Below are 27143 nucleotides of genomic sequence, written 5' to 3'. Positions count from 1 at the left end.
TGGTGATAGTGTAAGAAATGATCAGAGAACAATCACTAGGACAGAAGCAGGATGGATGGGAGGAATCACACAAAGGAACCTCATTGCAACTCCTAGAAGCCAACTCTAAGTGGGAGAGGATTCTTAGGCAGCATGATTCAAGGGAACATGAAGGTTCACAAGTGGGAGGGTGGCAAATACATTACCACTAAGCTATAGTCCTAGCCCTATTAGAAGTTCTTGTCTGGTTGCAGTCTCAAAGGGAAAAATCTAGTTTTTACTGGCCTGAAACTTCACCGGAGATTTAGAAAACAGGTCCTGGAAGATACTACTGCCTTTTTCCAGGAGAGGGCGCTGCAGGACAGCTTTGGAATTAGTTCCATGCTCAGTTACATCCCAGTTCCATTGGCCACAGGCATCTGGGCCACTTCAAGGCCCAATTCCCCTCATTTTCACTGTAGCATCACAGAGCTGACACTGGGAGACATGTTCAAAGATTCAGGGGTATGGGGTGATATCATGTCAGGGGCAGGGGTACTCTCAGAGGAGCCTGGGTTTCAAAAATAGTCCTACACTAGGCCAATAGCAATCTGCCCCAGCAATCTTCTAAACCCTCAGTACAACTGAGTTAGCAGGAAGGACTTTTCCATTGAAGGAGCCTCTTGTGCTTTTTCAGTCACTCTCAAATTTAGGAGGGTAAAACACAGAAGGGGGGCTGGGAAGGTGGCTCAGTGGTAGAGCACTTGCCTTGCACACATGAGGCCCTGGGTTTGATTCCTCAGCACCACATAAGCAGAAAAAGCTGGAAGTGGCGCTGTGGCTCAGGTGGTAGAGCGCTAGCCTTGAGCTGAGGGATAGCACCCAGACCCAGAGTTCAGTCCCCATGACCAGCAAAACAAACAAACAAAAAACACACAGAAGGATCGAACTGGAATTGAATTGAGCATTCCAGGCTCAAGGGACAGACTATTAACTGTTAATGTCCTTCCTAGGGTGAATACTCTCTAGTTCCCTTCCTAGCTTAAGAGGGCATCTTTTCAGAAGGATTCCCAAGTACTAGGATAAGGGTAGTTCAAGGTCAGGAACCGTAGTCAGATGGTCTTGACCAGGCACCCTGACTCTGTACACACATGTGTGTGCATGTATGCTGGTCTAGGACTTGAACTCAAGGCCTATGCTCTTGCTTGGCAATTTTGTTCAAGTTGGCACTCTACCACTTGAGTCATACCTCCACTTTAAGCTTTTTGCTGGTTAATTGGAGATAAAGAGTCTCATGGACATTTTCTGCCTGGACTAGCTTTGAACCATGATCCTCAGATCTCAGCCTCCTGAGTAGCTAGGATTACAGGTGTGAGCACTCAGCTACACCCCAGTAATAGATATATTAATAGTAATGTATATGTATATACATATATATAAATAGACATATTAATAGTAGAATGGTTTGGAGATTAATCACATAGTAAGCATGAAGCATTTACCATGTGGGTCCAGCACACTGTAAGCAAGCTCCAACATTAACTTTTGTTATTTTATCTCAGACAATGTCTGAAACCAGGATGCAATGGGAACACAGGCCTGGTGACTTTTGCAAGGGATGCCAAGAGGAAGAGGAAACACTTCCTGGGCCTTTCTGGCAAAGAGCCAAAAGTAGGAAGAGGGAGGAAGAGAGGGAAGGAAAAAGAATTGAGTTCATCTAGGTTCACAATCCAGCAGGCAGGCAGGCAAGGGAAACAAAGGGGCAGATGAGTCCTTTTCAACAGTCCACTCACCTAGGCCCTGCCCTCATCCGCAAGTTAGTTAATAAGTATGGCTGGTGGCTGGCTGGGTCAGGCAGTGCCAGCCAAACCTGCACTAAAGCGCCAGGGGCCCTTCCTCTTCAGGCTCCTCCCTTCTCAGGGATTTCTTGAAGGCAGCCATAGTTTCAAGAACAGAATCCCTAGGGCTAGGGTGTGGCTCACGTGGTCTAGTGCCACCTCAGGAAACCAGAGGCCCTGAGTTCAATCCCATAAATAACAACAAAACAAAAACAAAGCAGATCCCTCCAGATTTCCAGCCTAGCAAGCCCCAGGCTTTGCCTTATCTGCCTAAATTGCCAAATAGCTGATTATTAGGAAACCTTGCCTCCTGTCCTCAAGCAAATACTTCTTTGGAGGACTCCTGGGACTTGGCCATGGGGGAGAAAGCCAGAGCCGACAGTGGGCAGTGGCAGAGCCGCTACACAGTCCTGAGGAAAGAGAAAGCCAGTCTGCTTTTATTATTCAAGAAATCCAACTACCAAACAAACCACCGCATAGCACGATGTCATCTTTTCTGACTTATTTATTGACATTTATCCGATGTTCTACAGCTCCCCATCTTCTCTCTGCCAAGTCAGGGGCCCTCTTCCATAAGTCAATAGCCCCTGAGAACTCATTTAATACAGAAGCCCCACTCTTCTCTGCAGGAAGGGTTGGCCTGGGGTCTGGGTACATGGGAAGGCAGGTGAGGATCCCTGAGGGGTGACTTGTTGCCCTCACTCTTCCTGAGATGCCCCAGCCCAAGAAGGGGATGGAAACAAGGCTTCTTGTCATTTCTCCTCAGGCCTCAGCCAAGCTGGCTTTTTTATCCTGTATGACCACAAATCAGAGCCCTTAGGCCAAACTTTTGCAGGCTTTGCTCCCTAGAACAATGAAGAGGCCTGGCGGTAGCTCCACTCTACACAGAGTGGGCTCACCCACCCAGTCCTGGTAGTCTGAGGAGATGAGTGGATAGACGGGGTGTTTAACCTGGGCCTCCTTCCAGCCCTGGCCCATGCTGATTTATTAAAGGAAACACACTGTCTTTACTAAAATCACACCCCCCATCCCAGCTCCTGGCCCCTGACATGTGTTCGGGCTCACAGGTTGTTCCGCTGAAGCGCTTCACACAGGTTCTGGTTGGCATCGGGCTCCTCCGTCAGCACCTCTACAGTCTCCCATTCCCCAGATCGACTTGACCTTTTGATCGCATCCACCACGCTCTGCATGTACAGCCCATCCTCAAAGGAGGCGGCCATGGACACAGGGGTGTGGTCCCAGGTGCGGCGGTCGCCCTGGCCCTGGAAGGATTGGCGCAAGGCCTGCACCATGTAGACCATGCCTTTCAGGTAGAGCAGCGGGACGTCCTCGGGGCCCTGCTCAGGCAGCCCGGCACCCACGGCCAGCGAGTCCCTCACCAGTAGCTCCTCCTGTGTGGCAGAGTTCTTCTGCCCATAGAGGTCAGCTCCCCGGGCCACAAGGCGCCCTGCAGAGCCCACCACCATGACCTCATGCACAAAGGCACCCGGCATGTTGAAGTTAAGTGTCACTGTGCTGCACACCCCCCCACCCATGAGCATCTGGAAAAAGCAGAAGTCATCGCTGGTGACATGCCGGATGCCCCGGATGGCAGCATTCTGCCGCACGAAGGTCTTGAGAAGCCCGTGCACCTTCTCAGCTCTCCGGCCAGTCAGGTGGGTCAGCAGGTCCACGATGTAGGTGCCCATGGTGTGCAGGCCCCCGCCGCCCATGAGCTCATCGCAGATCCAGCCGTAGCTGGGGCTGAGCAGGCTGCCCGAGTAGATGCGGGCATCACAGATCATCACTGCGCCCACATAGTGCTCTGCGATCAGCTGCTTCATGCGCACAAAGGCAGGCAGGAAGCGCAGCACGTTCCCCACCAGGCTCATGAGCTGCGGGTAGTATCGCGAGGCTGTCACCATCCGGAATGCATCCACCGACGTCGCTGCCTTCTCACAGACCACATTCTTCCCGATGCCTATGAATGAGACACAGTGGGAAATCTCAACTGCTGAAAAGAAAATTTTCCAAGTTGGATCGATCCAGGAAGGAGTCTCCTATGGACCAGGAGGAAGGGCGACTCAGCATAGACTGGAAAGTCTCAATGAATGCACTGGAGAAAGTTATAGGTTGGGTAAAGAGGACTTAAGTTCTTTTTTTCTTTTCTTTGTTTTCCCTAGAGCTAAGAATTTATCCCAGGCCTCAACAAATGCTGGGCAAGTGTTCTACCACTGAGCCAGAATCTTTATAATCATTATTTTTCTTTTCCTTCCACCCACACTTTCTTTAATAACAAAAAATTTTAAAAATATTTATTTACTTATTTATAGTGCTGTTAATGGGGCTGGAACTCAGAGCCTGCGTGCAATCTCTTAGCTTTCTTTGCTCTATCACTTGAGTCACACCTCCACTTGCCAGTCCTGGGGCTTAAATTCAGGGCCTGGGCACTATTCCAGACTTCTTTATTTAGTTATTTATTTAGGTCGGTTGTGGGGCTTGAACTCTGGGCTTGGGCACTGTCCCTGTGCTTTTCAGCTCAAGGCAAGCGCCCTGCCATTTGAGCCACAGCGCCATTTCCGGTTTTATTGGAGATAAGAGTCTCACAGACTTTCCTGCTGGGGCTGGCTTTGAACCTCGATCCTCAGATCTCAGCCTCCTGAGTGGCTAGGATTACAGGCATGAGCCACTGGAGCCTGGTGGGACAAATCTTAAATAAGCCTCTCTCTCTCTCTTAATATCTCATTGATTCAGTTTCTCTGGAGGACCTGATTAAAGCACGTGGGCTGGAGAGGGGGAGATACACATGGACATGTGTTCAACTGTTACCCATTTATTGGATCACCAGCTTGTGGTGAGATAATTGCTCTACATGCTAACATGCTCTACATGCTAACATGCTCTACATGCTAACAGGACGGGCTTAGCATTCCAGTCATAACTCCGAAGAGATCTAAGGGTCCCACAGATTGTCTCTACAACCAGGGTCCAACAAGTTAGTGATCAAAAGGCCCGAGGGCAAACAGAGAGGACGAAAGAGTGTGAATATAGTCAAAAAACTTTATGTGAAAATGAACAGTGACACCTGTTCAGATTGGTTTAAGAAAGGGAAAGGGGAGACAGTGGAGAGTAACAAAGGTGATGGGTCTGATCAAGGTACATTGTATAATATATGTACATGTCAAAAGGAAACTCATTTTCACAAATAATCGATGCTAATTTAAAAAGGGGGGGGGGCTGCAAGAGGAGAGAGCAGCCCTATTCCAGACTTCTTTATTTAGTTATTTATTTAGGTCGGTCGTGGGGCCTGAACTCTGGGCCTGGGTGCTGTCCCTCAGCTCTTCAGCTCAAGGCTAGCGCTCTACCACTTGAGCCACAGCGCCACTTCCAGCTTTTTTTTCTTTTTGCTTATGTGATGCTGAGGAATCGAACCCAGGGCCTCAGGCATGCAAGGCAAGCGCTTTAGCACTGAGCCACCTTCCCAGCCCTAGTGAGACACCTTTTGAACACAGTAACTAGAAGTCCTTTGGGAGGGCTGTTCTGTGTATTCTCTGAAGGCCTTGAGCTAACCAGTAAGTATTTGAGCCACACCCCCAAATCCTTTTTTTTTTGTCGGTCGTGGGGCTTGAACTCTGGGCCTGGGCGCTGTCCCTCAGCTCTTCAGCTCAAGGCGAGCGCTCTACCACTTGAGCTACAGCGCCACTTCCGGTTTTCTGGTGGTTTATTGGAGATAGGAGTCTCACGGTCTCTCCTGCCCGGGCGAGATCCTCAGATCTCAGCCTCCTGAGTAGCTAGGATTACAGGCGTGAGCCACCAGCGCCCTGGTTCCCAAATCCTTTTGCTTTTAGTTTTTCAGATAGGGTTTTAAGCTAAACTTGCTTTGAATTGAGGTTGTCCTATTTCTGCCTCTGCAGTAGCTGGTATTGCAGGCATGCGCCCCCCCCCCCACACACACACATGTCTGGCTACCAGGATTCTTTACAGCATGGACATCAAAGGCACTCAGACTTTCAGAAACCAGCAGAACAGGCTGTGTCACCTTTAGGAAGACTTGGGTTGCCTTAGAAGACATCTTCATATAAGCTCATTTAGCTTTCCTGCCAGGATTACAGGAGCTGAAAGCTGCTTTTTGCATCCTGGACAACTTTAGGTGGTTTTTCAATTTTTTTGTTCTTCAGTTCTGTGGGTTTGAACCCAAGGCTTTGATCATACTAAACACTGAGCTTCACACTCAGTCCCTTAAGTTCTTCTTTAGCTCAAAATTTTTGAGGGTATATGAGTTTCAAGCTGCAAGCCTGTCTTCAGTACATGCTCCCTTGTGCAAGGCCCAGAGGAACTGTTCCAGGCTCTGCAGACCAATGCTTTGTTCCTCAGTAGCACCCCACAGGCAGCCAGGTTCACAGGCTGGGCCCAGGAGGATCTAGATAGGAAACTCTTATCCAGAGGGGACTAGAAAAATGACTTCACACAGCAGAATGGAGAAACAGCCCATGAAGAATACTAATATTTAAGCCGGGAGCAGGTGGCTCACGCCTGTAATCCTAGCTATGAAGGCTGAGATCTGAGGATTGTGGTTCAAAGCCAGCCCGGGCAGGAAACTCTGTGAGACTCTTATCTCCAATAAACCACTAGAAAGCCGGAAGTGGTGCTGTGGCTCAAGTGGTAGAGAGCTCGCCTTGAGCTGGAGAGCTGAGGGACAGTGCCCAAGCCCAGAGTTCAAGCCCCAGGACCGACAAAAAAAAAAAAAAAATACTAATATTTATATTTATAAGACATAAAGTCCAGGAAGACCCTGTTCTTCTCCCCCTTGCCCTCCAGCCCCCCCACCACTCCTGGGCTTGAATTCAGGGCCTGGGCACTGTCCCTGAGCTTCTTTTGCTCAAGGCTACCACTCTACTACTTGAACCACAGTGCCACTTTTGGCTTTTTCTGATTCTGTGGTGCTGAGGAATCAAACCCAGGGCTTCATACATGCTAGGAAGCACTCTACCACTAAGCCACATTCCCAGCCCTGGGAGTCCCTGTTCTAATGAAGAAGAGTTGGATACTAGAAAAGAAAGCAATAGATACTGGACTTACTGTATGGATAGAGTTGGCGAATATCTTATTCAACCAGAGTCCCAGGACCTGGCCAAGAACTGGGGCCCTCCTGGGCATGGGCTCAACCTTCTAAGGGCTTTTTTTTTTTTTTTTTTTTTTTTTGTCGGTCGTGGGGCTTGAACTCTGGGTCTGGGCGCTGTCCCTCAGCTCTTCAGCTCAAGGCGAGCACTCTACCACTTGAGCTACAGCGCCACTTCCAGGGCTTATAATCTTAATAGGTTCAAATGATCGTACAAACAGATATAGGCACATACTCTAAGTAAATATGATGAAGATGACTGGTGGGATGAGACCAGACAGCAGGGATTTGGTCTGGCCCTGAGACCAGGAGGCTTCTGAAGGGACTGGAGATTTGGGGATTAAATTATCTGGGTCAGCCTGCTGGAGGAATGATCTTTTATTAGGATGATATCCCATGGGAAAGAGAAAATTTGTTTTTCTAAGAAAACAAATGCTAAGAGCTGAGCCATAGCGCCTTATCTTTTAGTGACAGATTCAACAGTAGCAAAGACCATGGAAGTACTCTGCCCATTAAAATACATTTTCTTAAACTATTTCTGAATTGAATAGGGAATTAAAATGTACTAAGGATTCTTCTATTCTCCTTTAAGGAATTCCTGGGAAAGCTTTAAGTATAGAATTTGAAACATAGAAGATGGGGGAAAATGGTCAGGCAGTAGCAGAAAAACAAGATGTCACAGAATTGTGATATGCCAAGTAAACCTCTGTAGGATTAATTAAAAATTAATTTTAGAAAGGATGTGGTAATTCATGCCTCTAGTTTTATTTTATTTTATTTTTTATTTATTTATTTTTATTTTTATTTTTTATTCCGGTCATGGGGCCTGAACTCTGGGTCTGGGCGCTGTCCTTCAGCTCTTCAGCTCAAGGATAGTGCTCTACCACTGGAGCCACAGTGCCACTTCCAGCTTATTCTGTTTATGTGGTGCTGAGGAATCGAACCCAGGGCCTCATGCTTGCAAGGCATGCACTCTACCGCTGAGCTACCTTCCCAGCCCCAATGCCTCTAGTTTTAGAACTCAAGAGTCTGGGGCAAAAAGATCTTCAGATGGAGGCCAGCCTAGACTAATGAGTTTGAGGCTAGCCTAGATGGCATTGCAAGACCAACCAAATAAAATGCAGAAAAAAAAAAAAAAAGAATTAAGAGACAATTTTTTCCCTCCAGTCCTGGGGCTTTAACTCAGGGCCTAGGTGCCATCCCTGAGCTTCTTTTACTCAAGGCTAGCACTCTACCACTTGAGTCACAGCACACTTCCAACTCTTTCTGAATAGTTTATTGGAAAATCTCTCAGATTTCCTGCCTGGGCTGGTTTGGAATTGTGATCCTCAGATCTCAGCCTCCTGAGTGGCTAGGATGACAGGTGTGAGCCATCAGCACCTGGCAAGAGACAATTCTTATGGACCCAGAAATGAGGTAACAACAAAGCAAGAAGAGAGACATTCAATGTTCCATTTTGTGACTTGAGAAGTTATCATTCCTCAATGTTCCTGGGCCTCAGTTTCTCTCTTTTCTTATGGGTATTGGCATTAAACCCAGGCCTAGCAGATGCTAGTTAATTGGGGCTCATATATATCCTCCTACTTACAGTAGGTAAGTATGAAAAGAGAAAACCAACAGCCCCAGAAGCCCCTGTGACCCCTGTTCTTTCCTGTTTTTATCAAGTAGCTCAAAACATACTGTTTTCTTAGACTAAGAATTTAAAAATAGCCAGCTCGTGGCCAGAGAATCCCAGGGTTCCCTCTTTCTCCTGCATAGCTTGGAAATGGTCTCCATGGAGACACTAAAACTCAGGGAGGGCATAGAAAGCCTCTAACACATCACTCACCAGCGACATTCACAACATTCAGTGACTTGGGTGATTCCCATGGAAGCGACTCTTCATTGAAGCACTGGCTTATTCTACTTTCTAAATTCAATTGGGAGCCACCATCTCCCTCCAGTGTCACCTATCTTTAAAGAGCTCTCCAGAAAAGACAAACCATCTACAATTTTTGGCTAAATTGACAGCCAGATGTATTCAAGTTCGTACTTGATTCAATCAACATTAATCTTCCCCTAACCACTAGGTCAAATGTGACAGAAATTCTCTTCTATGACTTTTTTTCCTTAGAACAAGGGAGAGATCAGCAGTAGAGCCTTGGAGCTTCTGCCATGGTAGCAGCCAGAAAGAGTGGTAGTCTCCTGGTATACAGGTTTGTGACCCAGAGATCTCTGATTACCTCTGAGATCCTTGATTCCTATCTCCTTATATAAAACAATTACTTGTTAGCTCATGCCTGTAATTCTAACTACTCAGGAAGCTGAGATCTGAAGATCACAGTTCAAAGCTAGCCCAGGCAGAAAATTCTGTGAGACTCATCACCAATTAACTACCAAAAAGTTAGAAATGGAGCTGTGGCTCAAAATGGTAGAGTGTTAGCCTTGAACACAAAAGTTTAGGGATAGCACCCAAGCCCTGAGTTCAAGCCCAGAACCAGCACAAAAACAAAAAACAAAAACAAAAACAAGGCAAACCCCGATTATATGATATTTGAATGGTTACTTAAGTCTTCTGTCACTCAGCTTGTGTGTTTCTATTTATTTCATTTGAGACAGGGTAGCCTTGAACTTGAGATCCTGGCTTAGCCTCCTGAGTGCTAGGATTACAAGCATGCCCTCCACCTCATGGCTCAACAGCCTCGACTTAAACTCACAATCCTCCTGAGTTCTGGGATTATAGGTATAGACCACCTCACCTGGCTTCTAGAATTCTAGAGGCAGGGACGACTGTGATACAGCACAGCTTTGAAGGTCCAGGCACACAGGAAGCCCTAAAAAAATAATTGCTGGCTAAATGTTTACTGGTTTGTTTTTCCTACTAAATAAGATTCTGATTTGCATAGGATGAAGAAAAGAATCTGTCCACAGTTGATAGGAAAAAGCCCAGTAGGAACTGCAGAACTACTTAGCAGGCTAGGCCCAGCAGCGGGGTAGAGGCTCAGGAGGTCTCTAAGCCCACAGTTCCCAGAGGGAGTGGCTACACCAGCAGGCTGTACCTCAGATCCTGTGGGCAAAGTCAATACTATCAGAGCGCCTTTCCTGCCGTCTGGCGCTACAAGATTGTGGTTGGCAGGAAGGGCGTGTGCTCACTACAGTCAAGGGCTGACAAAGCATGGGAAACAGCAGCCTGCTACACTGCCTCCTCTTCTTCCTGTGGTGCTGCCTCTCGCCATGGGGAAAAACAAATGTGTCAATCACCAGCAGTTTCCCAGTGTCCAGGGAATGCTGATTCCCAGAGGTAGGCCTTGACTTTGCTTGAAATATAATTATCTGCAGCCCCGTGGTGGGACACCCCAGCTTTTGCTGAGGGATTTACTAATGTAGGCGTAAGACTCTCCAACCCACTCTCCTCCTCCAGAGCTCTGCTTAAGGGGTGGCAGATGGGCCATGGTGCTACTACCTGCAAACGCAGCCCAGGAAAGAATACCCAGGCCCAGAGGAGAGCACTGAGGCTCTGAGGACTATCCAGAGGGACAGTCTGCCTGCCACAATCCAACTTGCATACCTAGAGCCTTCACAGATATCTGGCGGGTGAGCGGAGGGGGGATGTTGATGCACACCAGGTCTACATCTTGATGCAGTAAGACATCATCAGTCCGGCTGGTGTAGAAGGTGATGTTCATCTCCTCAGCCAGCTGCTTTGCCTCCTCCTCCGTCTTCCCCCACAGGGCCTCCACTGTGAATCCTTCTGCCCTCAGCAGTGGGACCAAGACCCGGGCTGAGCTGCCAGTACCAAATACACCCACACCTGGCAGCATCTTCATCCTGGCCTCAGCTCACCAACTCATCGCTTCACAAGGGCCTCCGGCATGGAGCTGACCTTCCCAAAGTCCTGGTCAAACATGGCTCCTAGAAAGACAAGCAATACATTGGTGAGTAGTGGAGGACACGCTGTTAGCTGTGGTCACTTTCTTGGCTTATCATAAGCAACAAGTTCTCTAAAGGCGTGACCCACCGGTGCTCAGGCTCAAAGTTTTTTTTTTGTTTTTGTTTTTTGTATAAAAATATTCACTAGGCTGGGAATGTGGCTCAGTGGTAGAGTGCTTGCCTAGCATGCATGAGGCCCTGGGTTAGATTCCTCAGTACCACATACACAGAAAAAAACCAGAAGTGGTTCTGTGGCTCAAGTGGTGGAGTACTAGCCTTGTGCAAAAAGCAGCTCAGAGAGGGCTGGGAAGGTGGCTCAGTGGTAGAGTGCTTGCCTTGCATGCATGAGGCCCTGGGTTCGATTCCTCAGCACCACATAAGCAAGAAGAAAAAAAGCTGGAAGTGGCGCTGTGGCTTATGTGGTAGAGCACTAGCCTTGACCTGAAGAGCAGAGTTCAGGCCCCATGACCGGACCCCCCCAAAAAAAAATAAATAAAAAAAGAAGCTCAGAGATAGCACCCAGGCCCAAAGTTCAAGTCCCAGAACAAGCCAAAAAAAAAAAAAAATTCACTATAGAGCACTTAGGAAGTTAAGGCAGGAGGATTTTTTTTTTTTTTTGGTTGGTCGTGGGGCTTGAACTCTGGGCCTGGGCACTGTCCCTCAGCTCTTCAGCTTAAGGCTAGCACCCTACCACTTGAGCCATAGCACCAGTTCCGGTTTTCTGAGTGGAGATAAGAGTCTTAGGGAATTTCCTGTGTGGGCTGGCTTTGAAGTGTGATCCTCAGATCTCAGCCTCCTGAGTAGCTAGGATTACAGGCATCAGTCACCAGTGCCCAGTTGAAGCACATTTTTTAAAAAAGCATGTAGTAAGTTTCCACAGAGTAGTAGTTACCACATTCACCTAATGTGAAAGGCCCCTGGTTCAAAACTGGGCAGAAATAGTCTGTATATTTGCTGTATAAAAAAATAATTTTAAAAAAATACTGTGGATCAAGTGGTAGAGTGCTAGCCTTGAGCTGAAGAGCTGAGGGACAGTGCCCACGACCCACCCCCCCCCAAAAAAAAATTGTGAGTGCATCTTGTAGCATACACTGGACTGGATGCATGACTCAATGGTAGAGTACCAGCCATGATGAGCAAGTGGTGCATGAGGCTCTGACCTCAAGAGCTCAAACCTTGCAACAGGGAAAGGAAGGAAGGAAGGAAGGAAGGAAGGAAGGAAGGAAGGAAGGAAGGAAGGAAGGAAGGAAGGAAGGAAGGAAGGAAGGAAGGAAGGAAGGAAGGAAGGAAGGGAGGGAGGGAGGGAGGGAGGGAAAGAGGGAGGGAAAGAGGGAGGGAAAGAGGGAGGGAAAGAGGGAGGGAAAGAGGGAGGGGGGAGAGAGGCAGAAAGGGAGGGAAAAAAGAAAGGAAGGAAAAAAGGAAGAGAGAGGAGAAGGAAAAGAAAGAAAACAAAGGAGAAAAGAAGGGGAAAGGAAGAGAGGGTGGCAGGGAGGAAGATTGTCAGGGCAGTAAGCACAATTTCAGAAGTCAGATTTTTAAAGGTAATTGGTAAACTAGGGGACTCTAAGGTGCTTCTAAATCTTCTTCTTCTTCTTCTTATTATTATTATCATCCCGGGGCTTGAACACAGGGCCTAGGTACTGTCCCTGAGCTTTTGCTCAAGGCTAGCACTCTACCACTTGAGCCATAGTGTCACTTCCTGCTTTTTCTGTTTGTGTGGTACTGAGGAATCGAACCCAGGGCTTTATGCATGCTAGGCAAGCACTGTACTACTGAGAAGCCCTGCAGTGACATTTCTTTTTTTTTGTCGGTCATGGGGTTTGAACTCTGGGCCTGAGTGCTGTCCCTCAGCTCTTCAGCTCAAGGCAAGTACTCTACTGCTTGAGCCAAGGCACCACTTCCGGTTTTCAAGTGGTTTATTGGAGATAAGAGTCTCAGGGACTTTCCTGCCTGGGCTGGCTTTGAACCGTGATCCTCAGATCTCAGCCTCCTGAGTAGCTAGGGTTACAGGTGTGAGCCACCAGCGCCCAGCTACACTGACAATTTTTAAGAAGTTAAACCCAAATGTGGGAACTTGCTGACCAACTTGTATGCATATAATATAATGCTTCCTTTGTATCTCTCACAGGTCAGTCAACCCATTTCTGAGCTTAACAGAGACAATGCATTCCTCTGTAAAAGCATCACTTAACTATTCTTTTACATACACACATCTTCTTCCCCTTTCTGACATTCTCAACTCTGGCCATTATTGAATGCCACTTTAAGTCTCTTCTACTCTCCTCCCAGGCCAACGTTGAGGTTCCTGAGCTTCTATCACCACCAGTTTCCTGTCCCCAATCCAAGTACAGCTTGAGGCCCCTCCCCTTTGTAAGATCTTCTTTTGTGTAGTGACTTCCAGATCTGCAGCACAAGTCCAGTTTCTCTGCAGAGCTTCATGTATATGTACTGCTTTATTGTTCTAGCAGCTCCACAAAAGCCACCTGATCAAAGAAGCAGTAAAGGGAAGTGGTGAGCACAGATGCTGTAGTGAAGGCATCAGTGTTATCTAGGTTCTAATCCTACATCGCTGCTTCTTAGCTGAACACAATTCGAGGGAGGGGGGGCACTGCGAATTACTTGAAGTCAGGGCTTTACACAATCCTAAGTAATTCCTTTACCACTGAGATATGCCTTCAGTGCCACTATCATCTACTCTAGGTACAAGGGTACTAGTAACCCATGCCAATGAAAATCTTCCTCTCACACAGCATTCCTCCTGACTCTAGTTATATTTGGGTGTACACATGTTTAAATATCAGTTGTGTAAAACAACAGATTAGAATGGTCAGTAACCTCTGTTTTACTTCCCCTGACTCAAAAGCAGCTTCATCACACCTGTACAGGGCATCAGCTGACCCTGAGAGAGCCAGATGGCATGAAGCTAGGCAGGCTTGATGATTAGGTATTTCCTGCTCAAGCAGGCACAGCTGGTTTTCCTTGTTTACTTCAGTGGCCACCCTTCTCACCCCTAATATTTCCCTATTCTGACTCTAAATCCCTGCACCTTACCCTTCATACACCTCAAAAGACCTCCATAAACCCAGCCCTCACCATATGCTGGTCAAGGACGAAGGGTGAACAATGCTTGGTTATGGCAAAGGAAGGCAGGATAGAGGCTACATGAAGGGAAAAGGAGCCATTTTGCTGGGGTTCAAATTCTGCCTCCATTATTTCCCAGATGGGTAAACTCAGGTAAGTCTTTAATAATTCTGTGTGTCCATTTCCACATCTGCAAAGTGAAGATAATTGTCTCTACTTCCTAGGGGACTTAAAGATTAAATGAGGTAATTTTTTTTTAAATTTTTTTTTTTGTCCAGTCGTAGGGCCTGAACTCTGGGCCTAGGCACTGTCCTTCAGCTCTTCAGCTCAAGGCTAGCGCTCTACCACTTGAGCCACAGCGCCACTTCCGGGTTTTTTCTTTTTGCTTATGTGGTGCTGAGGAATTGAACCCAGGGCCTCATGCATGCAAGGCAAGCGCTCTACCACTGAGCCAACTTCCTAGCCCTGAGGTAATATTTTTAAAGCATATTGTATACTCCATTGTAAATCACTATCTTGTTTTTTGTGTTTTTATACTGGAGATTGAACCCAGAGCCTCATGACACGTACGCTACCACTGAGCTACATCCACAGCCCACCTTTTTTTGTTTTTGAAACAGGGTCTCACGATGTAGACCAGATTGGCCTTAATCCCACAATCCTGCCTCAGCTTTCCAAATGCTGGGATTACAAATGTGTACCACCATACACAGTTTACATATCGTTTCACATACATAGGGAGCAGAATGGTGGGGGGAACACACAAAAAGATGCAAAGTATTAGAAAGGTGAGTTGCAGCCTGAACTAGTGGCATCAAGTTCTAATGGAAGGAGGGTGAACTTTGGCAGGTGGGTGTGCTGAGTGCTCTAGGTCTTTCTCTCAGAACCTCTCCACCAGGTTCAGGAGTCTGAAGGCCAAACGCTAAAGGCCTGGACTCCAGGGCTTCCAGCCTCTTTATGGGTATAGTAGGAAATCCCAGGAAGATATCTGAGAGGAGGAAGAAAGGTCATGGTACTTAGTCTCTGCTCTCTCTCCGTTCCAGGATGTACTTCTGGCAAGATCTGTGTTGCTTGACTGAGGTCTTGAACTAGGGCTTGAACTCAGGACCTGGGCGCTGTCCCTGAGCCTTTTTGTGCTCAAGGCTAGCACTCTACCACTTAAGCCACAGTGCCACTTCTGGCTTTTTTGAGTAGTTTACTGAAGAGTCTCATGTGGCTTACACAGACAACTCCATGAGACTCTCTCTTTTTAAATATTTATTTATTTTGTTGTTTGAGGGGCCTGAACTCTGGGCTTGGGCACTGTCTCTCAGCTCTTCAGCTCAAGGCTAGTACCCTACCACTTGAGCCACAGCACCACATCCGGCTTTTTCTGCTTATGTGGTGCTGAGGAATCCAACCCAGGGCCTCATGCATGCAAGGCAAGCACTCTACCACTGAGCCACCTTCCCAGCCCTCTTTTTTTATTTTTCTGTGCCACTCCTAGGGCTGGAAATCAAGGCCTGGGCACTGTTCCTGAGCTTATTTTTGCTCAAGGCTAGTGCTCTACCACAGAGCCAAAGTTCCACTTCCGTTTTTTCTGAGTGGTTTATTAGAGATAAGAGTCTCATGGACCTTCCTGAGACTCTTAATATCCAAACAACCAACAAAAAGCTAAAAATGAAGGCTAGTCATGTGCAAAAAAACTGAAGACCTTCATTTGACTTTCAGTAGAAGCCCCAGTAGCAGCAAGTACATGTGTGCACGCATGCACACACGCGCATACACAATGCTACCAATTATGTTAGTTTTTTTTTTAACTCAAGTTTAATATTTGGACTTTTCTAATCAATTTCACTTGATGTAACTTAGATGGCTATTTACTAGTTGAGATCACTTGGGCTATTTTTTTTTTCATGATCCTTTCTTTTTTGTTTTTGTTTTTGTCAGTAGTGAGACTTGAACTCTGGGCCTGGGTGCTGTCCCTGAGCTCTTCAACTCAAGGTGAGTGTTCTACCACTTGAGCTACAGTGCCACTTCTGGTTTTCAGGTGGTTTATTGGAGATAAAAGTCTCACAGCCGGGTGCCAGTGCTCACGCCTGTAATCCTAGCTACTCAGGAGGCTGAGATCTGAGGATCTCGGTTCAAAGCTAGGCCATGAGACTCTTATCTCCAATAAACTACCAGAAAACTGGAAGTGGAAGTCATAGTGGTAGAGTGCTTGCCTTAAGCTGAAGAACTGAGTTACAGCGCCCAGGCCCAGAGTTCAAGCCCTAGGACCGACAAAAAAAAAAGTCTCACAGACTTTCCTGCCTGGGCTGGCTTTGAACGGAGATCCTCAGATCTTGGCCACCTGAGTAGCTGGGATTACAAGCGTGCCACCAGCACTGGGCTCATGATCCTTACTTTCTTCAAGCCAGTAATATCTAACTTTTATATACTGTGTGCCAAGTTCTTTACTGGCATTATGTTATGTAACTATTACAACATCTTCACTTTACAAATGAGGAAACTAAAGTCTCTCTCTCTCTCTCTCTCTCTCTCTCTCTCTCTCTCTCTCTCTCTCTCTCTCTTTTTGTTGCCAGTCCTAGGGTTTGAACTCAGAGCCTGGACATGGTCTGTGACCTTTGGTACTCAAGGCTAGGACTCTATTACTTGAGCCACAGCTCCACTTCTCATGTTCTGGTGGTTAATTGTAGATAAGTGTCTCACAGATATTTCTACCCAAGCTTGCTTTGAACCAGGAGCCTTAGATCTCAGCCTCCCGAAAGGTAGATTACAAGCATAAGCTACCAGCTCTCAGCTGCTGCTGCTGCTGTTGCTCCTCCTCCTCCTCCTTCTTTTTTGTTTGTATTAGATAGATGTCTCAGTTAAGTAATTACAATGAAAACTATATTAGCTTTCATTTCTCCTTTTGCTCAGTGGGATGAAAAGCTATATAAAATACATGGCTCACATCCAAAGAAATTATATTTTACACACCCTGAATCAACCAATGAATGAGTATATTAAAAACAAATCTCTCTAACAGACACACACAATTCTTTTGATTACCTATAAGCTTTCTCAAGTGTCATTACTTGTTTTGGGAGTGTGTGCATCTGATCCTGTTAGAAGCATCCAGTTCTTCAGAAATTTACAGATGGATGGAGGCTGGGTGGATCCATGCAAGTTATTTAAAATGTATCTGTAACACTTATCCTGTAACTATGCTTTTCTAAAATTACGAAATAAGCTTTATATTTTTAGTTCCAGGCATTAAAAAAAAAGTTGTTAGGGATTTCTATAGACAAAGCATACTGCCTTATAATACTATCTTTACTCTGCTAGCCACATAAATGCAGTTGATAGATTTTCAGCCAGAGCATTAAATCAATTCAGTAGACAAAAGAAACTTTTTAAGAAATGCTATTGGAACAACTGTCTATCATATGGCAAACAATGAACCCTGATTCTCTCACTGTACATTTAAAACTTAATTTGGGAAGGATCAAAAACTTAAAATTTAAATCAGGCACCAGTGGCTCATGCCTAGCTACTCAGGAGACTGAGATCTGAGTATTGAGATTCAAAGCCAGCCTGGGCAGGAAAGTCTGTGAGATTCTTATCTCCAATAAACTACTCAGAAAAAGCGGGAAGTGGCCCTGTGGCTCACTGAAGTGGTAGAGGGCTAGCTTTGATCAACAAAGAGGCTCAGGGGTAGAGCTTAGGCCCTGAATTCAAGCCCCAGGACTGGCAAAAACAAAATGAAATAAAACCCTAAAGTAGGGCTGGGAAGGTGGCTCAGTGGTAGAGCGCTTGTCTTGCATGCCTGAGGCCCTGGGTTCGATTCCTCAGCACCACATAAGCAAAAAGAAAAAAAGCCAGAAGTGGCACTGTGGCTCAAGTGGTAGAGTGCTAGCCTTGAGCTGAAGAGCTGAGGGACAGTGCCCAGGCCCAGAGTTCAGGCCCCACGACCGGACCCAAAAAACAAACAAAAAAAAAAAACCCTAAAGTAAAAGCCACAATCACAAAATTAGAATATCAGAATATTTTCAAGCCCTTTGGGCAGTTTGTTGGCATGGTGGTAGACAACTGTAATCTCAGCACTTGAAAGGCCAAAGCAGGAGAATCTGGAGCTACATAGAGAGAGCTAAGCTACATAGAGAGATCCTGTCTCAAAAAACAAAAACGGGGGTTAAGAAGGTGGCTCAGTGGTAGAGTGCTTGCCTCACATGCATGAGGCCCTGGGTTAGATTCCTCAGCATCACATAAGCAGAAAAAGCCGGAAGTGGTGCTGTAGCTCAAGTGTTAGAGCTGAGGGACAGTGCCCAGGACCAGAGTTCAGGCCCTACAACTGGCAAAAATAACAAACAAAACAAAACAAAACAACCAAAGGCTGGGAATGGGAAGCATGAGTCAAATGGTAGTGCCATAGTCCCTTCTTTTTCTTTCTTGCTTCCTACCCAGGTGAGTGGTTTTTGCTCTGCCATGATGTGCTATTACAGGCCCAACGAGACCCAGTTGTTCATGAACTAAAAACTCTAAAACTGTGAAGAATGTTTGTCTAGATTTCCATGTCCTGCCTTATGTTCCCTGAGCCATAGTGCTATGATGTCTAGCTTAGGACTCATCATAGCTATAGTCATTGTTTAAATGCTCTTTTGTTGTTGGTGGTGGTCGTGGGGCTTGAACTCTGGGCCTGGGCACCACTTCAAGTTTTCTGGTGGTTTATTAGAGATTAGAGTCTCTCAGACTTTCCTGCCTGGGCTGGCTTTGAACTGTGGTCCTCAAGATCTCTGCCTCCTGAGTATCTAGGATTACAGGTGTGAGCCACTGGAGCCTGGCTAGACATCACATAAATAGTTGTATCTAGTGGCATAGAACAAACTAATACCACATGTAAGTTTAGATCTATAATCAAACAATATGTGTGAACTTAAAAGTCTCTCTTTAAGAACTCCCACTCATCTGGTTGAACCACTACTAAATATCCCCATGCTGCTGATCACATATATGGTATATAACATATGAGCACCATTATATATTACAGACTGTGATAGACAATTTGCTCCAGGAAAGTTAAAATGAACTTGTGACTTTAAATGAGCATCATTATTCCACAATACTGTGAATTTCCAGAAATTAAGTAATCACTTAATCACAATCAAAAAAAAAAAAAAAAAGAACCTTGGGGAAGGGAGGGAGGGAGGGGATGGTAGGGGGAAAACAATGGAGGGGGTAACAATGTTCAAGAGGAAGTGTACTCATTACCTCACTCATGTAACTGTAACCCTCTGTATAGTATCTTTACAATAAAAAAATTAAAAAAAAAAAAGTCTCTCTTTAAGCTGGGCACTGGTGGTTCATACCTGTAATCTAGCTAGTCAGTAGGCTGAGATTTGAGGATCACAGTTCAAAGCCAGCCTGGACAGAAAAGTCCATGAAACTCTTAAAAAAAAACAAACTTGAATAACATATAATTTACTGATTGATTGAATTTTTTTTGTGTGTGTGTCAATCATGGGGCTTGAACTCTGGGCCTGGGCACTGTCCCTCAGCAATTCAGCTCAAGGTTAGAGCTCTACCACTTGATCCACAGCACCACTTCCTGCTTTTTCTGCTTATGTGATGCTGAGGAATCAAATCCAACTATACAGAAAAAGCCACCAGTGGTGCTGTGGCTCAGTGTTCAGAAACTTGTTTAGGGATTTTCCTGGGAATTAGGTGTTTTTTTCTTTCTTTTAGCAACTGAATTCTAATATGAAATATGTTAAAATGAAGCTCACTGGCCAGGGGTGAGGTCGAGCCCTGGTTAGTGTGTGAGGTACTCCTCCAACCTAATTTTAAAACAGATGGTGACATTAGCTGCTAATTATAGGCTGAGTTTCAGGTGTTTATGTAAAAGTGTAAAATGATACTTGTCATTTATGCAAATGGATTCACCATTAGATAGTTGGCAAGCACCTGTTACAGGCCAGGCCAGGCCAGGCCAGGGCAAAGTACAAGATATTTTGGTGAATCAAACTGATACAGCTTCTGTTTGCATGGTGAAGACAATCAACCACATGAGTACATCATGACATTTGAGACAAGTGCTCTAAAGAAATGGATCGCGTGCCACAAGAACATTCAGCAGAATACAAATCAATCTTACTTAAAGTGGTATATGAATACATAATATATCTATAACATACTTAAGTATGTTTCTCTAGGTGAGAAAGACACTACCCACAACCCCAGCTGAATTATGATAAAAGCACTGACACTGTTACTCTGGTAAAGAAATAAAGCATATAAGACTAGGTGTGGCTTCAACCCCACCTCTTGGGAAGCTGAGGCCAGAGGACTCCAAGTCAGATGCCAGTGTGGGCTACCTATATAGACCTCAGTGGGGGCTGGGAATGTGGCTTAGTGGTGTCACCTTTCTTTTTTCTTTGTTGTCTGGTCATGGGGACTGAACTCTAGGCCTGGGCACTGCCCCTCAGCTCAAGGCTGGCGCTCTAACACCTGAGCCACAGTGCTACTTCTGGCTTTTTCTGCTTATATGGTGCTGAGGAATCAAACCCAGGGCCTCAGGCATGCATGGCAAGCACTCTACCACTCTAGCCACTTTCCCAGCCCAGCCCCTGACCATTTCTTAGTCCCCTCTGCTAGTTTCTCCAGATGATGTCTGTAATAACCATGATTCAGGCTTTCACCCATTTCTCTTCTATTTATACTTCCCTGGTGATTCCCCTCAGTCTCATGGCTTAAATATGATCTATTCTCTAGGGATTCTCAACATCATCAGCCAGGTCATCTCTTGAGTTCCAGACTAGTATAAGACATGATCATCTGGCAACCCTATTTGGATGTTTAATAGGCTTCCAAAACTTTTAAGTGTCCAGAACTAATACCCTGAGATTCCCCTGCCACACAAATGTCTTCCTCCCACAAAGGCTTCATCTCAGAACTAGTCTCAACATCTTCCCTGCCCTGCTTCCCATGCTGCATCCCCAATCCACAAAGCACCGTGGGTGATTCAGTTAGAATGTCAGATCAAGCTACTCCTTTGCTCAACCTTTCAAAGGCTTCTGTCTTTCTTAGAGTAAGAGCTAAAGTTCTTCCACTCACCTACAAGGCCCTACATGATGTCTGCATGCCCCTCCAAGCCTCTCTTTACTTTTCTCACCTTATATCCTATTCCAGCCACAGTGATTCACTGCAATGTATCTCAAACATGCCAGGTATTCCTGCCTCAGGGCCTTTGCACTTGCAACTCTCTATTGTGTAGATATTTATTTGTCTGGTTCTCTTCTTCTATTCTTTCCTCCCTCCCCCCCCCCACTATTGCTCTTTTCAGGTCTCTGTTTAATTATGGTCTTATAAGAGAAACAGGCTTATGATGCCATTATCTTCTCCATTTCTCCTGCTAGAATATATGTTTCTTGGGAACAGAGGGTTTTGGGGTTTTTTTTGGTTGTTTTTGCCTATTTTGTTCATTGCTCTATCATAATTCCTATAACAAGGCCTGATAAATAGTGAATGCTCAATAAATAGTTGCTTAAAAAATAAGATTTTATGGGCTAGATGAAGTGACTCATGGTTGTATCTAGCTACTCAGGAAGTAAACATGGGGACAATTAAAATTTAAGACCAGCCCAGGCAAAAAGTTAATGAGCCCTCCCCCGGCTTACTAAATAAGCTGAGTATAGTGGTACAGGCTTATAATCCCTGCTATGCAGGAGGCATAGATAAGAGGATTGTAGCTGAAGGCTTGTCTGGGCAAAAATGTGAGACCCTATCTGAAAAATAATGAAAGCACAAAGGGCTAAGAGCATGGCCCAAGTAGTTCAGTGATTGCTTACAAGGGCAAGGGCAAACTCAAACCCCAGGCCTGCAAACTGTGTTCTCACATAGTTCATCAGTAAACTAAGACCCATACACTGAGCAATACTCTGTGTGTGTGTGTGTGTGTGTGTGTGTGTGTGTGTGTGTGTGTGTGTGTGTGTGTGTGTGTGTGTGTGTGTGTGTGTGTGTGTGTGTGTGTGTGTGTGTGTGTGTGTGTGTGTGTGTGTGTGTGTGTGTGTGTGTGTGTGTGTGTGTGTGTGTGTGTGTGTGTGTGTGTGTGTGTGTGTAGAGCTGGTTGTCGTGGTGAATGCCAATATCCCAAGACTTGGGAAGCAGAGACAGAAGATTCCTGAGTTCAAGGTCAGCCTGGCTCTCAAAACAAAAACAAAAGAACATGTACATACTTCAGTAGGGACGGGATATATTAAAGTATGATTAAGAGACTCCTCCTTATGTCACTAGCATAAGAAGTCTGGAGCAGAATCGGGTTTATGATTCAAGGAAGAAAAACAAGCATCAGATGATCATGGCTTTCGGATCAAGAAGACAAGCTGCTACCCGGTGTCTTTTACTTCCTGAGAGACCAGCAGGATGTCTTCACCGAGATTTATCCCCTTCTGGTCATGCTTCTCCTCTGGTCAGCTGACATCAAACAAGTGACTGCGACTCATACGTAACCAGATCACAAGGAGCCCTGAGGCTGCGGTGGAGCCTCCCTGCTTCTCTATAGCCAGTCCGCCACCATGCTCATCACCTGCGCATCTTGGTGTCTTGAATTCATTCACTGTTCTGGTTCTTCTGGTTCTAATCACTTCCTCCCCTAGCCTTGCAGTGTCCCTAGAATAAAAGCAAAATTCCTTGGTGTGCTCCCGAAGCAGGTTGGGTTTTTGGCCTTCACTGTTTTCCTCTCCCATTGTTGTTTGTCAGCTACGGAGGGCTAACTCCTCAGAACTGCCAGGTCTCCCCTGAAGCATCACCTTCTCACTGGGCCTGTGTCCCAGCTCTGTTAGGTAGTTCTGCTCTACCACTCTTCTCACAACAGCTTGAGCTTTGCCATTCCTGAAGCTCAGCACGTTCCCTGCTTCACTTATCTAGTATCTATCTGTCAGGAGGCCAGTGCATCAGCTCTTTCACACGCTGCTGCTGCTGCATCCTGAAATAAGTATGGCGCCTGACACAGAATAGGTGCTAAGAAATGGCTGAGGAATGAATACAGGAATGAATGAGGGCAAGAATGAAAAGAATCAACTCAGGTTCAAGGCTCCTGTGGAGATCACACTGACAGAAGGCTCCTCCTGCCTAATTTCTTCTTTACCTTTCTAACTAAATAATTGATTGTTTAAAATCTGGACTATAAGCTACTTGAGGAGGATAAACTATCTTAATAATATGCAGAGCATCAGAGCATTGCCCTAAGGCAGGAGCACCGGGAACTAGCATTGAGTTACAAAGTGGCCTGTAACACCACAGCATAATTCCTGAGCATGACATAAGAGATTTTTTTAAAAAGGGGGGAGGGGTTGGGGTAGAACTCAATAGTAGAGTTTGTGTTTAGCACCCACAAACCCTGTGGGGGAGGGATGACAAGAAACAATATAACGGTTAACCTTTTATTTTGCAAAACCCAGGAACTAGATGGGAAAGGAGCAGGAATACTTTCCATGTGGTCTTTAACAACAGTTATATACCAAGAATGAATTGGGAAAGTGAGTCTGACTGTCCCTCAGCCTTTCTTCTGGTTCTTTTGATATGGCAGAATTTAGCCCCGGGGGCAGACAGGCTAGCATCACCTAAATAACAGAACTGGGCCCAAAGGGCAAAGACAAGCATATTTCATTATCAGAACCAGAACCAGGGACAGGCACAGCTTCACAGCTCTGAACGGCAAGTTCTAGGCCAAGGGACTGCATGCAGTACAGTCACAACTCCCACGAACCAACTTGTACTTCAGACCATGAAATGGTAACATTTCATGCTTCCAGATAGGTCTCTGCTTTCTGATGGAGGTGCATTTATGTTCCTGTTGGGCGATAAGGCTAGGAACTTGACTCAAGTGGTAAAGCACCTGCCTAGGAAGGCCCTGAGTTCAAGCCCTAATATGAAAAAAAAGTGAGTTTTACCAATTAGAATTATGACATGATAATAGGATTTGGGGCCTGGCTTTTGAGAATTCAAAGGCTCAGTGAAAAAAAGTTTAGTTTTGTTTAGAAGTGTACATAGCAAGCTGGGTGCTGGTAGCTCACGCCTGTAATCCTAGCTACTTAGAAGCCTGAGATCTGAGGATCATAGTTCAAAGCCAGCTCGGGCAGGGAAGTCTGTGGGACTCTAATCTCCAATTAACCACCGGAAAACCGGAAGTGGCACTGTGGCTCAAGTGGTAGAGTGCTCTCCTTGAGCTGAAGAGCTCAGGAACAACGCCTAGGCCAGAGTTCAAGCCCCAGGACCAACAAAAACAAAAAGGTATACACAGAATCCTTGATCGAGTCACATATTTCTGCCTTCTCAGTGAAAGCAAAAACAATAGCCAGACAAAGAAGTGCTTGCTCTTCCAGCTCTATGAGCTGACAAGCAGGCAAGTGCTGGGCAGGCACCATGGAATCAGAGCAGAGGCATCAGGTCCCCAATTCCACTCGCCTCCACATATACCCCAGGAGGAACAGAAGTGACAGGCTTAATGACCTGTCCTATAACCACCCAAGGTTGAAAAAGGTCAGTTAAATTAGGTCATAAAGGAGAAGTAAATTTAATACCCACAGAAGTTTCTGGACCATGATTAGGTTTAAAAAGCTTCTGCTGAAGCCGGGTGTCAATGGCTCATGCCTGTAATCCTAGCTACTCAGGTGGCTGAGATCTGAGGATCGTGGTTCAAAGCCAGCCCAATTAACCACCAGAAAACCAGAAGTGGAGCTGTGGCTCAAGTGGTAGAGCGCTTGCCTTGAGTTGAAGAGCTCAGGGACAGCACCCAGGCCCACAGTTCAAGCCTCATGACAGACAAGAAAAAAAAAAAAAGCTGCAGATGGGAAGGGGAAACAAAGGAGGAGGCTACAATGCTTGATAAGAAATGTACTCATTATCTTGCCCGTGTAATTGTAACCCCTCTGTACAGTATTTTCACAATAAAAATTTTTTAAAAAGCTGCTGAGAAGAGTAGGTCAAACAGTTTGTTATATTACATCTTCATTGTTTTTATTGTTATTCTTTTTAATTAATTTACTTTATTGTTATTATAGAGGTGATGTACAGAGAGAGTACAACTACATGAGTCAGGTAATTAGATTTGTTTTTTTCTGAGACAGAGTCTGGTAAGTAGTTCAAGGATAGCCTTGAACTTATGATGTAGCCCAGACTGGCCTCGGATTCATGATCCTCTTACTTCTGCTTCCCAAATGCTCAAATTACAGGCATTTGCCACCATACCCCATTGGTATTTACTGTTTTGTAACATAAGGAAATAATGAACTGAGTGTAGTGGTACAAGGCTGAAATCTTGGCACTTGGGAATCTTAAGGACACACTGACTCAAAAAAATAAATGAGAGGGCTGGGAAGGTGGCTCAGTGGTAGAGTGCTTGCCTCGCATGCATGAGGCCCTGGGTTCAATTCCTCAGCACCACATAAGCAGAAAAAGCCGGAAGTGGTGCTGTGGCTCAAGTGGTAGAGCGCTAGCCTTGAGCTGAAGAGCTGGGGGGCAGTGCCCAGGCCCAGAGTTCAGGCCCCACGACTGACAACAACAACAAAAAAAAAAAAAAAAAAAAAAAGAATAACATAGTTTTCTGATATTGCTATAATAATGAGGGCCAGAGTGACAGAAATCTGAGAATTCCCTCTCAGTCCTACTCTCCCTGTAAGCAACTGTACCAATCTGCAGCCTTGACAACTGGCTCCTGCTCCAGTTCCATACTTCCAAGTTCCTATCTGGGTGCCTACAAGCTTCTCCAGCCAGAGTTTCTCTCTCCCTCAAATATGAACCAACTCCTGTGCTTCTCCTCCTCTAATGGCAAAATATTCAGTCAGTAGAGTCCCCTTCTTATTCTTTCCCTAGCATTTTTGTGTGCGAGTGCTGGTCCTGGAGCTTGACCTCTGGGCCTACATGCTGTGCCTGAGCTTTTTTGCTCTAGGCGAGTGTTTTACCTCTTAAGCCACAGCCCTACTTCTGGCTTTTTTTTTTTTTTTTTTTTTTTTTTTTTGGTAGCTAATTAGAGATAAGAGTCTCCTGGAATTTCTTGTCTGGGCTGGCTTCAAACCGTGGTGACCCTGGGATCTCAGCCTCCTGGGTATCTAGGATTACAGGTGTGAGCCACCAGGGCCCTGCCCCTAGTATTTTTAAACACCACAATGAATTAGGCATTATGCCAGCTCCTGGGGTATGCAGGAGTGAAGTAAACAGATAAGATCCCTGGAGCTCACAGTTTCCTTTTCTTCCCATAGCCTAGCTGAACACAAAAGATTCATGGCAGATGGGTAAAGGCTGTTCCCTATGGCAGGCATGGCAAATGCTTTGCCTTTAAGACACTGGTATAAAAACACACTCATCTGTGATGCACATGTCTAGCCAGCCTTAGAGAGAAGTATGTTAAACAGTTTGGTTTTAACCTTTTGCCCCAAGAAGAACCTAGTTTTAAGTTATGATGTAGGTTTGTTGTTGTTTGTTTTTGCTGGTCCTGGGACTTGAATTCTAGGCCTGAGTGTTATACCTAAGCTTTTGTGCTCAAGTTTAACACTCTACCACTTGAGCCACAGCTCTACTTATGGCTTTTTGAAGGGTCTCATGGATTTTCCTGTCTGAGCTGGCTTTGAACTTTAATCCTCAGATCTCAGCCTCCTGAGTAGCTAGGACTATAGCTGTGAGCCATTGGTGACCAGCTAGGATGTATTTTTAATTTTAACTTTTATTTTTGGTGGAAATGATTTTCAACTCAAAGCCTTGCACCTGCTAGACAGTACTCGACCACTTGAGCCACATGCCTAACTCTTTTTGGTTTAGGTTATTTTTCAGATAGGGTCGCACTTTTCTTGCTCAGGGCAAGAAAAGGACTCCTATGTAAATGGCAGTTTGTGACACCATGCCTGTTTGTTGAGATGGAGTCTTGCCAACATCTTACTAGACTTGGCCTTGAACCTTGATCTTCCTGATCTCTGCTGCCTAAGTAGTTAGATTATAGGCTTGAGCCACCCTAGCTGATTAGTGTTCAATAATGATTAAATCTAATTGACTAAAAATTTCCTTTATGTGTTTCATCTTAATATGGAGTGCTCTGTTCTTTCTTTTTTTAAAAAACAGATTTATTTGTTTGTTTGTTTGTCGTGGGCCTGAACTCAGCCTGGGTGCTGTCCCTCAGCTCCTCAGCTCAAAACTAGTGCTCTACCACTTGAGCCACAGCACTACTTCCTGCCTTTTCTGTTTATGTGGTGCTGAGGAATCAAACCCAGGGCTTCATGCATGCAAGGCAAGCACTCTACCATTGAACC

At 45.6% G+C, this 27143-nt stretch overlaps 1 protein-coding gene and 1 long non-coding RNA gene across 2 annotated transcripts; one reads left to right on the top strand and one right to left on the bottom strand.

The window, feature by feature from the left end:
* Positions 1–2283: 2283 nt before the first annotated feature.
* On the bottom strand, positions 2284–10700 carry LOC138815399 (glucose-fructose oxidoreductase domain-containing protein 2). Its single transcript, XM_070004768.1, has 2 exons — positions 10442–10700; positions 2284–3756 (listed from the first exon to the last, which is right to left on the bottom strand). The coding sequence occupies exons 1-2, from the start codon at positions 10698–10700 to the stop codon at positions 2858–2860; spliced, it is 1158 nt and encodes a 385-aa protein (XP_069860869.1). The 3' UTR covers positions 2284–2857.
* On the top strand, positions 10087–22616 carry LOC138815400 (uncharacterized). Its single transcript, XR_011368311.1, has 3 exons — positions 10087–10174; positions 10605–10808; positions 22138–22616. It is a non-coding gene; the product is annotated as an uncharacterized lncRNA (long non-coding RNA).
* Positions 22617–27143: the final 4527 nt, after the last annotated feature.

The sequence above is a fragment of the Dipodomys merriami genome, unplaced genomic scaffold, assembly GCF_024711535.1.
Source record: "Dipodomys merriami isolate MVZ:Mamm:240054 unplaced genomic scaffold, mDipMer1.0.p SCAF_64, whole genome shotgun sequence".
Lineage (NCBI taxonomy): Eukaryota > Metazoa > Chordata > Mammalia > Rodentia > Heteromyidae > Dipodomys > Dipodomys merriami.
Note: the sequence above shows the minus strand (reverse complement) of the source record. Positions and strands in the feature narration are given on the sequence as shown.

Bases quoted from the DNA above. Each gene is read 5' to 3' on its own strand.
- LOC138815399 (XM_070004768.1), bottom strand. From the start codon at position 10,700: ATGAAGATGCTGCCAGGTGTGGGTGTATTTGGTACTGGCAGCTCAGCC. The intron at 3,757-10,441 runs GTATGCAAGTTG...TCTCATTCATAG, and splicing joins GATATCTGTGAAGGCTCTAG to GCATCGGGAAGAATGTGGTC.